The 13,001-nt window shown below is 34.3% G+C and overlaps 1 protein-coding gene across 1 annotated transcript in view; it reads right to left on the bottom strand.

The window, feature by feature from the left end:
- LOC149797376 (gamma-aminobutyric acid receptor alpha-like) overlaps positions 1-11,866 on the bottom strand; it is a 79,900-nt gene extending 68,034 nt beyond the window's left edge. Inside the window, exon 1 of the mRNA XM_089960405.1 lies at positions 11,562-11,866. Coding sequence (XP_089816531.1) covers positions 11,562-11,614 — 53 coding nt within the window. The 5' untranslated portion in view covers positions 11,615-11,866. The remainder of the gene's footprint in view (positions 1-11,561) is intronic.
- Between the last annotated feature and the right edge of the window lie 1,135 nt (positions 11,867-13,001).

The following is a 13,001-nucleotide window of genomic DNA, read 5'->3' as shown; positions in this document are numbered from 1 at the left end:
CTATGAAACTTCCTGAGACAAATGAATGAACGGAAGAGTGTCCATTTAATACTTTTCTGCAAATAATTATTGTTGTATTCGCTATGCCGTCGAGTTCATAATGCAAAAAGAAGGAAACTATTTAAAATTAATAGGGAGTCTTTGGATATTACTTGCAAAGTGTTATATGCAAAGAAATACCGAATTGCAAGTTACAACGTTACAGTTATGCATCAAATACAGTCTTATTCTTCCTATTGTAAGGAAGGAAAAAAATTGATTAGAAGTTTGTGCTTTGATGGATTGATTATTAATGCTTTTTAATTTTAATGCTTAATTATTTTTGACAAATGATGAAAAGAAAACGGTATTCTAAAATCCAAGAGAGTCTGCACAAGGCGTACTATTTATATTTACAATCGTAGAACACCTAAAACGAATAGCTCACTAAATTAGCAATCTAACAAAGCCAAACATGATTTGCTCGTGAACAGGGTGTAAAATGTTCTTTTTAACATGTTTGAAAGCTCAAACATTATCTCCTTCTTGCCGGAGAATCGTTAGAATGTTGTACATTGATCCTTAATGGAACGGTGTATGAAATTCATACTGTGGATTAATTTAATCTTAAATGAATTATTTACTGTAACTTCCAATACAAATGTGAAATTTATCAATTAATCACGGACTAAAGTGAACTGACTCAAGGGAAATGGATCGACTGGCTTGGTGCTAAGGACAATTGTTTGAAATCTTACGAACAAAACACCTAAGAGGTGAAATCGACCAATTTGTAATATAAAGAAAAGTCAAACTATATTGAATATATCGACTTAATATAAAAGAGACGGGTTTATAGTATAAGAAGCCTGCCAAGAAAAGATGCCATTAATTCAGAAATGTCGAGAAAATTCAAATTTTAAACAAATTATAATCCATCTAAATATTCAAATTAATTAGATTTCTTACATTTTCAATCCATATAATAAGTCAGTAGAAGTGTTCCTAGCGCCAGTTTATGCTAATCTCTTTGAATACGTTTGGACGAACTGATGGAATGACATTAAGACGTATGTACATATGAATGATGAGAAGCACCCAGAGGCACATAGTGTTGTCTATGTATGTTGCATTAATATGTAATATGTATGTATGTGTGTGTGTGTGTGTGTGTGTGTGTGTCTACGTTCATGGGTAATTCGGATGAACTGAAAAACTCCAGCACTGTGTTATACGTACGTACGTACGGATGTAGGTAGGTACGTACGTACATACGTACGTGCGTATGTATGTATGTATGTATGTATGTAGGTAGGTAGGTAGGTAGTTAGGTAGGTAGGTAGGTATGTTTGTAGATAGGTAGGTAGGTAGGTAGTTATGTAGGTAGGTAGGTAGGCAGATAGATAGGTAGTTATGTATGTAGGTAGGTAGGTAGTTATGTATGTAGGTAGGTAGGAAGGTTGTTATGTATGTATGTAGGTAGGTAGGTAGTTACGTATGTATGTATGTAGGTAGGTAGGTAGTTATGTATGTAGGTAGGTAGGTTGGTAGTTAGGAATTTAGTTATGTATGTATGTAGGTAGATAGTTAGGTAGGTAGGTAGTTAGGTAGGTGGGTAAGTAGTTAGGTAGGTAGTTAGGTAGGTAGGTAGTTATGTAGGTAGGTAGGTAGGTAGTTATGTAGGTAGGTAGGTAGGTTGGTATTTATGTAAGTAGTTATGTAGGTAGGTAGGTAGGTTGGTATATATATAGGTAGGTAGTGATGCTATTCGTTTGTTCTAAAGTAAATGTCCTATTTATTGGTGTCTAGCTTGTTTAAGGACTTTATATATTGATAATACACCATGCACGCAAACACGACTACAAAAGTGAAAATATATGCCGACTTATATTACAAAAAGAGAAAACAATGAATATATATCGAGTTATATCTTTTGCGTTATATCCATAGATCAGATGCATAACCAGTGTTGTAACGCGTGCTTTAAAGGTTTCCCCCGAATAAGATTTTCTCTGTAGAATCGTTATTTCATCATGTTTTTCTTCTGGATCGACAGTGCTAATAGAGTGGTTATGGCTGTATTCAGTGAGATTTAGAGGATGTTTTTCCCGCTAGGTATCATTCAAACAAATGGGAATTTTATGACATATTAGTCTAGATTCTGCTGCTATTTTACGATCAACAAATAGTGAAATTTTCAGCGGATCGGCGTTTTGAATGTTGTTATGTATATTTAAATTAATTGTTTGTCTGTTAGTTTTAAAATATTTTTTCCATTACATGTTATTGTAATGGACTACTGTTTACTGGACTCGGAACGGCTTCAGATATAGACAATTAATAGCTAGACATATGATGAGTTTAGACATTAACAAAGTAATATCTATAGCATCGTATCTAAGAAAAAAAAAGAATGATATATATTCTTTTGACTCGTACACATCTCATGTGTGTATTGTACTTTTTATTTTTAATGTAGTTATAACAACTCTAGTAAAATAGTTGCGATGTCTCCATTGCTAATGTATCACAGAACAATTTGTAATTCCAATGAATAATTTAAATACATAAACCCTTCAAATTATTGCTAGACATAACTAAAAGACAGATTTTACTGCAGATGGTAAACTAGGTATGAATACGTCTGGTGTAAAAGTGCGCGCGCGCGCGTGGGTGTGTGTGTGTGTCTGTGTGTGTGTTTCTGGAATTTTTAACATAGCTTTGACAATGTTAGTCATATCGCTTGGGATGTCTGCAGTGTGGCAGTTTATAATGATGTCAAGCACTAGGGTATCTAGCCGCAGACATTTTGCATCTTGTTCCGCCCAGTTGCATTATCAAGACACCACGTGGACCAGTCTTAAGACTAATCTTGTAATTCTGAGCGCCAAAAGAGACAGCTGCTATTGCCGATTTAGTCTTTAATATGAGCCGGGTTCGAACCCACTTCCTCTCGCATCCGAGACGGACACTCTAATCACTTAGGTCATCGGAGTGGTGTAAATCTGCCTTCAAAATGTATCTTTGTTCTGTTTTCTATGTCAGCTTATACCCTCATTTTAGATGGGATGGGTATGTATAGTAGATTTTGAACGACACTGAAAACACCATATCAATAACAACAAGGCACAATGGCCAACGTTTCGATCGTGAGGGGGTCACACACAAGCAAGCACAGTCAAAGATCTAGTGGAAAACATATGGATTTTTTATCACCTTTTAGCACATTGTTTAAATTATTGCTCTTTGAAATGCCATTATGGGGAATACCAGAGGTACAGATTGCCATTTTCGCACCCAGTCTATATAATGGTATCGATGTTACGATATAGATCTGCATAAACTTCCATAAGGTCGAGTATCCGGGGTAGTTGACAGCTATCATACCTTATTTACTGAATGTTTTGTACAAGTATGCTTTACATTGGTTTCTCTGACTTCCTATGTACTTGAGTTGGGTTGTATCATGCATTAGCTTCTGTGTTGTACAGATACACTAGAGCCGAGGTCTTCTAAGCTTAACGTCAGTCAGTTGAAGATATATTTTTAGTATTCAGAACTCTGAAGTCAAGTGACATGGGCTTCCTCTACTTGCTTACCCATAATCATTTTTGGACGAAGAATCGGCGCATTGCGGACTGCAGACCTTAAAATCAGTCATCCAAGCGTTGGATAAACAAGACTGCAGAAATTCAGCGTGCTGACTCTTCTTTACGGGTTAAAAGAAAAACCCACTTATTTTTGCACAATTTTACATTTTGCCACTTAGTGCATTTCAAAGTCTTTTTCTCAGATGTTGCAGAACACTATTATTGTGTTTGAAGGTAATCAAATCCAAATCACACACACACACACACACACACACACACAGAGATATATATATATATATATATATATATATATATATATATATATATATATATATATATATATATATATATATATAAAGACTGTGCAGTCTACATCCAATGCATATTGTCTAGATCTCATATAAAGACTACAATCTACATCTAATGTATACATTGTCTAGATCTCATATAAAGACTGTGCCATCTAAATCCAATGTATACAATGTCTAGATCTCATATAAAGACTGTGCCATCTACATCCAATGCATGTCTAGATCTCATATAAAGACTGCCATCTATATGCAATGTACACAGTGTCTAGTTCTGATATAAAGACTGTGCCATCTACATCCAATGTATACAGTGTCTAGATCTCATATAAAGACTGCCATCTACATCCAATGTATGCAGTGTCTAGTTCTCATAAAAAGACTGTGCCATCTACATCAAATGTATACAGTGTCTAGATCTCATATAAAAACTGTGCCATCTACATCCAATGTCTACAGTGTCTAGATCTCATAAAAACACTGTGCCATCTACATTCAATGTATATAGATTCTAGATCTCATATAAAGACTATGCCATCTACATCCAATGTATACAGTGTCTAGATCTCATATAAAGACTGTGACATTTACATCCAATGCATATAGTGTCTAGATCTCATATAAAGACTGCCATCTACATCCAATGTATACAGTGTCTAGTTCGCATAAAAAGACTGCCATCTACATCCAATGTATACAGTGTCTAGTTCTCATAAAAAGACTGTGCCATCTACATCCAATGTATACAGTGTCTAGTTCTCATAAAAAGACTGTGCCATCTACATCCAATGTATACAGTGTCTAGATCTCATAAAAAGACTGCCATCTACATCCAATGTATAATGTCTAGATCTCATATAAAGACTGCCATCTACATCCAATGTATACAGTGTCTAGTTCTCATAAAAAGACTGTGCCATCTACATCCAATATATACAGTGTCTAGATATCATATAAAGACTGTGCCATCTACATCCAATGTATACAGTGTCTAGTTCTCATATAAAGACTGTGACATTTACATCCAATGCATATAGTGTCTAGATCTCATATAAAGACTGTGACATTTACATCCAATGCATATAGTGTCTAGATCTCATATAAAGACTGTGACATTTACATCCAATGCATATAGTGTCTAGATCTCATAAAAAGACTGTGACATTTACATCCAATGTATACAGTGTCTAGATCTCATATAAAGACTGTGAGATTTACATCCAATGCATATAGTATCTAGATCTCATATAAAGACTGTGACATTTACATCCAATGCATATAGTGTCTAGATCTCATAAAAAGACTGCCATCTACATCCAATGTATACAGTGCCTAGTTCTCATAAAAAGACTGTGCCATCTACATCCAATATATACAGTGTCTAGATATCATATAAAGACTGTGCCATCTACATCCAATGTATACAGAGTCTAGATCTCATATAAATATTGTGCCATCTACATCCAATGTTTACTGTGTCTAGATCTCATATAAATATGCCATCTACATCCAATGTATACAGTGTCTAGTTCTCATATAAAGACTGTGCAATCTACATCCAATGTATACAGCGTCTAGATCTCATATTTCGTAACAACTCTTTAAAAGAGAGGAAAGGATAATATACCCTTATATCTCAACGATACTGAAATTTTCGGAATTATCCGGAGCTTATGTTTTATCATGAACGACATCACACCTGTTATTTGAAAATCTTGCAAAATTAGTGTGAAAATTGTTAAATGATCTGAAAGAAGCTAAGGGGACCTAGTGAGATAAAGATTTTCTTCCCTGGCTCTTCCCGGGTTTCTTCTCCACTAAATGTATACTGGCCACCACCTATAGCCTAAATTGTGTTGAGACTGGCGTTTAGCCCCAAAAACCAAACCAAATCCTTTGTTTTAAGACAAAAACAAAACCCTTTCCTACCGAGTACAGAGAGGCAAAACAAGACAAAAAAAAAATGTGAATAACATTTGAAAAGATCGCTGTTTTTATAGAACACGTCATTTCGCTCTACTGTGACAGTTTAAACTGTACAATCGAATATATATTCAACAAATTACGTGCTCATGCAAGAAATATAAATAGTAAGTAGTTCTTGCTATATTTCGACCCACGTTCTCATTTAAAGCATCGCACTTGTCAAACAATATACCCATGTAATTGCCTGACTTTTCTCTATCCTCTTCTTTCTATCTCTTCTGTTTCTTCTAAGCAGTTTAGAGAAAGATGTTACCGATGTGATTTGGGGTACAAGACGAGAGCTTTCATCACTGGTAGCCCAAATGTGTTCCGGCTTACCTCTTTTTCTCTGTTTGCTTAAGGTTTATGGCTTGATATATGTTGTTCCGTTATCATGCTAAATACAATCAGGCACGAAAAGCCTGTTTTCATTCATGAAAAATACAAACATTAGTCGTAAAATGCCTATTTTTAGTTACTCAGTTATGCTTTGTTCGGAGCTGTATACTACTTTACCTATCAGCTACTCTCAATTAATTACCGCTTATTGGTGATTGTGTGTACCATGAAACAATCATGAATTAATTTGATTATATATTGCTGCCTGACACATTTATCCCCGTTATAAATTACAGATTCAATCCTTATTTGCATGTAGTCTTTTGGCCATCAGCAGGCAGATACGTTTGGTATTTGTTACAGACATTGATGGTGGTTCGTTTGATACATACAATAAAACAATAAAATCAAATGTATCATTTGTAGAACCATTCAATCAATACTATATATATATATATATATATATATATATATATATATATATATATATATATATATATATATATATAGAGAGAGAGAGAGAGAGAGAGAGAGAGAGAGAGAGAGAATCGTGTAATTTTATTCAATTGTAAGTATCTTATTATCTTCGATTAGTGCTCTATCATTTCCATAATGTATGCTCTCGTCAGATTTCGTGAAATGTAATAATTTTATAAATTTCAGCTTAGGTCATTTCCAGAAATAAAAGTTTATATACTTCTATTTCAGTGGCAAACAACATTTATTTTTTAATTCACTTACAGGACTGAAAAGTACACGACATTTGATGTAGTCGGATAAATTGTGGTCTTTGCTAAAAAAAGGCACATAGCAGTTGGAGTATTATGGTCCTCATTAAAAACGTATTCATTTCATTTGATATAATGTGGTAAATTGTAGTCTTTATCTAAAATTTATGCATGTCGTGTGTAAACCTTGCATTTGTTAAGCAAGTGTTAAATAACCCAACACCCGCTGTGACATAAAGAAACGGATTGTTTTTACATCCTCTAATTATAAATCATTATAAAAGGATAAAGTATCATCTGCTATTCTTCATTCCTGTTTTTAAAAAAAAAATTATTTTGTCTGTATTCACTTGAAGGCGCAACTAATCACAAGACAATTAAACCCTTTTGACTCAGCTGGGGTTCGAATCCACGACCTCCCGCATCCGGGGCGGACGCTCTAACCTCGAGGCAACCGGAGGGGTTCAAAGGGTGATTGAATCGTATTCTGCTTTTGACATGACAAATATAGACTACATGTGTCTCAAGCACACCCTTTCCATGCACCAATACGTAAGTGAATATATAATAGAGTCACTTCGGCGGTCTAAGTAGTTACAGCGTCCGCCTCGGATGCGGAAGGTCGCTGATTTGAACCCTCGCCGAGTCATACCAAAGACATAAAAATGGTACTAGCAGCTGTCTCGCTAGGCGCTCTGCATAAAGAAGTTAGTGTTAGGACTGGTCGGCCTGGTGTCAGGATAATGTGACTGGGTGGGACATCATGCTACATGTCTGCGGCATGATGCCCCAGTACTAGACATAATTATAAACTGCCGCACTGCAGACATCGTAGCGATAAATGAAAACTATTTAAAGCTACGTTAAAAATCCAAATCTCTATCACACACACGCAGATACACACACACACGCACATATATAGGCACTGCCTGTACCATTCTTTCATTACTGACTTGCTCTTTTTGAATCTCCTAATAAAAAAGAAATATTTAATTCATTAAACAAACCTGGCAAGTCAAGGTCACATAATCATTATAAAAACCACATTTCTTCATCTTCACATCCAAATGCACCATTATGCATACCGACATATTTAAAAATGGATTATTAGACATAATGACACACCAAAATGTTTCATTAGGCATTATTGGCAAACTTTAAAATGGATCATCAGCCATACTGACCCACTTAAAACGGATCATCAGCCATACTGACCCACTTAAAATGGATCATCAGCCATACTGACCCAGTTAAAATGGATCATCAGGCATACTGACACACTTAAAAACCAATCACTAGTCATACTGGTACACTTAAAAAGGGATCATTATGCATACTGACACTTAATAATGGATCACCAAGCATACTGACACATTATAAAAAGCATCATGTTACTTTATTGGTATAGTTGGTATTTGTTTTACTTTAGTAGCACATCTCTTGTAATGTTTTTAATATTGCCTAATATTACTTGAAATCATCATAGTGCAAGGCGTGTAGGAATCTTCTCAATATTTCTCTATTTGCACGTCACTTTCGAACTACAAACCAGATAGATGAAAGCCATTTTACTCGATAGCAGAACTCCTGAGAATGAAACAATATGCCACGGACCAGCTTTTATGGTGTGTGGCTGTAAGAAAGATAGTTTGTAGTCTGGACGCGCTTTAACGGGAAATCAAGTATTTTATTTTTTCTGGTTGAGGCAAAATAGTTTAAAGGATTGAATGTCTTTTATTTTATGACCGCTCACTTATAAAGGCTCTAAACAGAACTAAGATTCGTGACTTTTAGAGAGCAAAATAATAAGTAAAATCAAACAGTTCCTATAGTTAGCCCGAAATTTGCTGTTAGCTCCTAAGTAATCTGTTTTACAATTGCATCAATATTTTTGCTCTTTTCTCCTGTTGACATAGATACATTAGCTATGTGATGTACCCATTAGGATGTTTTCTTTGACTTTAGGGACTCTCGTGTTTGATTTTGTATAGCTTATTTGGTCTTTGAATTTGAAGTTTAATAATTATTCCATTTTACATTATAACTTAGAGTCCTCCCGTGTATGGAACAAATCAAACGATGCACAAAGGAGTCCTTCGGCACTCTCTTGGAAAGTATTTCCTCATTCTCCTAATATGGTGTTTTTTATTGAGTAATCAAGTCCAATTCCTCTTTTTGGGACGGAGCTATTCTATGCGACTTTCTAATGAAGTTGAACACAGTGATCAGCCATATAATCCCATTGTTTTATAACACCAGTATCTCCCTGTATGTTTTCGTCATCCATTATTCTCCAATAATATAAAAATATAACATTGATACATAGTAAGTTGTAAATACTTGCCTATGGTTCATCTTAATGAATAGACAAAATATAACATCTGTGGGATTTACACAAAGGCAATTTTATATGCACAACCACACGGTGTTTACAACTGTTTTACAATTATTTCGCTTTGGATGAGATCTGTTAACATTTCCATTAATTGATTTTGAATGTGATATGCTAAAATTTCCATGATTTGTTTTCGGATAGGATGTGTTAAAAATTTCCATTAATTGTTGACCACATTTCACGACAGCGTTTGAATTACCATGCAAATCTTTTGCAAGAATGGTCTCAAATATGAGTTCTGTCTTCAATATATAGCTGGAAACACTTGGAATTTTAACATGAATGTGGAGGTTAGCGGTTGGAAGCTATTTGCTTTTTGATAGTACCGTTGTAATATATTGATCACAAATTCATAAATATTTTATCATGCGTGTATCATCATGAAAGTTCAAAAGACTGTTTCGATTGTGAAATCGGAAGATGCATTTTACCTTTCTCACTTGAACAACAGTTTCTCATCAGTTATAAAAGCGTATTTTTTTGTTCATATGCCACTTACTATCATTCCTCATATCGCCTCTGCATTATTAGAAAACATGATTAACAAATTTCTCATTTATATTTGAATTATTGTTTACAGAATAAAAGTGTGTTCCTTGAGATAAACTTGGATCACTCTCTGTTGGAATAAATAAGTATATTTAAAGAGATCTGTCTTATATTAGATATGCTGTTGGTTCGTGCTGCCTCTAACGTAAACTTTGACTCATATAATAACATGGCGAAAAACTATAAAATCACCATAGAACATGTTAAACTGTGTCTACTAAGCTTTAATCATCGTTTAAAAATATTTGCTATCTCTTCAGATCACTTTAAACTTAATAATTTGTCCGAGGGTGTCAAAGTTAGCTTTTTTATAGTAGTTGATAAGATTAGACTTATTTGGCCGAGGCGTATAAATAGATCGGATATTGTATCTCTTCTGTAGATGTTGTTCCCAACTTTAAGATATTTTATTACATTCGCAATAATGCAAAAATTAGGATGATTCAAGTATTACAAATATGGCTCATTTTTAAATTTTGTTTCAAGCCATTTCAACAAAATTGTCAAAATAGGAAAAATATGGTTAATTGTTTAAGTGTTATGGGAAGTAAAGTTATGTATTTCCCTGTATTAAAAAACTCCATCAAAGAATTCCATAACGTATGAACTGTTTTTAAACATGATATAAGAGGTACAATTTGATGGCAACACATTTTTATATAATTCCTCTCACGTCTTAAATAGGTGTGGAAGTTTGCCAGTAACTTCGCGTAGGTCGGTGTTTCTTCCCGTGTTCTTCCTCCACCAGTTATACCTGCCGCCATGTATAGCCTATCTTGTGCTGAAAATGGCACTAAACCACATATCAACAACAACAACGTTTTAAAAATGCCCAACCCGGGCTTCCAGTAAATAGAAATGGAAAGAGAGGCAACATGTGAACAGCGGCACTTTCTTTAACAGGAAACAAACACTCTAGGCACCTTAACTCTGAGGCAAATATGACGCTACATAAATTCTACATTTTCATTATGTTCTCGTTGATTTGAATTAAAACATTGTTTCAATCTGATTTGACGAATATTCCGTACTCAACGCTCGTTTTCACTATCAGAGAACACTGATGAACCTGTGGATGATGTCACTGTAGCCATTGCGTACATCAAAGGTTAACCATTGCGTACATCAAATTTTAGTTCGTAATGCCACATAATAGTTATAATAAGGTTGACAATAATCTTGATTCTAAATGTCAACATGAAACATTCAGTCTCACGGAATATTTCTATAATCTCATCAGTTCCGCTTGTCTGATAGAAATGTTAATAACTGTATCTTTTCGTTATATGTCTATCTTTGTGAATTTATAAAACTGCACCATCTCAATGTTTCCAAACTTGAAAAATTGACAATTCACTGAATTTCCCTGTACCATTGTTTGGTGCACGCTTCTGATAGTTCCTGTTAAAAGACTGACTCTTCCTATTTTTAGTCATCAGTCTATATAAATAAGTTAATTTTAATAATCATACCAATAAGATTGACAGAAAAGTCTCTTCAGGTTCCATATCTACTGTCGTGTAAGTACTTCGGATGATAATTAAAATGACAACACATGTCTATTTATCCATCTGGTTTTTCATATTTAAGACGCACAATTTTTTTTAATTTACATTTGTCACCTATTGACTTTTTATAAGCCTTGTAAAAACATAACTTCATCAATGCTAAATTATCTTAAAATCGCCATCAACCAGTCATTACTTACCTTAATAAAACCAGACTCCAGACAAACAAATGATGACATCTGAGCTGTAGCATGTTATGATGAATACATTGAAATCAAGCCTCAAATCCAATATGCTTCACACTGCCAAAGGCCTGCCGAAGCAGATAAAGGTTAATACAAGTGACGACCGATCACTTCTCCGTCCCTAGATTTTCCATCATCGTATAAAATTGGTCATTCCTTATAGTGTCTGTCAGTTGGTTTCGGAATTTCAGCATCAATACCACTTGATGGATCGAAGGTAAAGTCAGTGTAATGACTACAAACTTTAGCAAGAAATTATGTTTGCGGCACTAAGCAAAGCGACAATAACTCATCTCTCTGCATCTCTGTCTCTCTTTTATAATCCATCACAGGAGTTCCATAAGAAAAAATCTTTTACAGGCTTCCAAATTAGGGAAATAACACTCTATGATGAATGTTTTATTTAAATAAGACATTCTAAGCTGCGAGTTTGAAGAATCGATCTCAGCATCTAATTCATTTCCTGGGATAACTTTCAACATTGAAATATCCTAGGCTTGATTGTTACGCTCATACATAATCCTCTATACAGTATATGAGCCTGTGGAGGAAAATGTGCATGGACACAATTTGTAAATTTTCACCATATATTACTATGCATGCAACATCGTGCTCAGAAAGAGCCATACTAAATCGCTCAAATCAGCCTCTGAATTTTATATACGGAAGGGCGTAACTTTTCTTTATGTATCTTAGACACCGTATAACGAGTACAAGAATATGACCGTGATATTTGTATATGTATTCTAAACAGTTTTATTGTGAGTTTCGAGTGAAATAGATAAATGATGGAATGCATATTTAAATGTTTAATTGAATTATTGTGCTCTGATCTATCTATCTGTCTGTCTGTCTGTCTGTCTGTATGTCTGTCTATCTATCTATCTCTCTATATATCTATTTATTTATCTATCTATCCATCAAACTGAGTTGTTTAATGTGGAACGTCTTTGCAATTCAAAAACAAGAAGTTTGTATATTGGAGATATTTAGTTACATGTGAGAGATTTTGTATAGACATACTCACCTGGAAGTATTTTATTTAGACATAATCAGCTGGACATACGTTATATAGATATAATCACCTGGAGATATTTTATATTGACGTAATCACCTGATGATATTTTATATAGACGTACTCACCTGGATATATTTTATATAGACATAATATTATTGAGGTAATTTATATGGACACAATCAGATGGAGATATGTTAAAGAGACGTAATCACCTAGAGATATTTTATATAAGAAAAACATATTCACATGGAGATATTTTAGATAGACATAATCATATACAGATATTTTATATAGACATAATGAACTGGAGATATGTTATATAGACATAATCGCCTGTAGATATCTGACACAGACATGATCACCTGAGATTTGTTTTA

This window comes from Sinohyriopsis cumingii, chromosome 6, assembly GCF_028554795.1.
Source record: "Sinohyriopsis cumingii isolate HCF-2022 chromosome 6, ASM2855479v2, whole genome shotgun sequence".
Taxonomy (NCBI): Eukaryota; Metazoa; Mollusca; class Bivalvia; order Unionida; family Unionidae; genus Sinohyriopsis; species Sinohyriopsis cumingii.
Note: the sequence above shows the minus strand (reverse complement) of the source record. Positions and strands in the feature narration are given on the sequence as shown.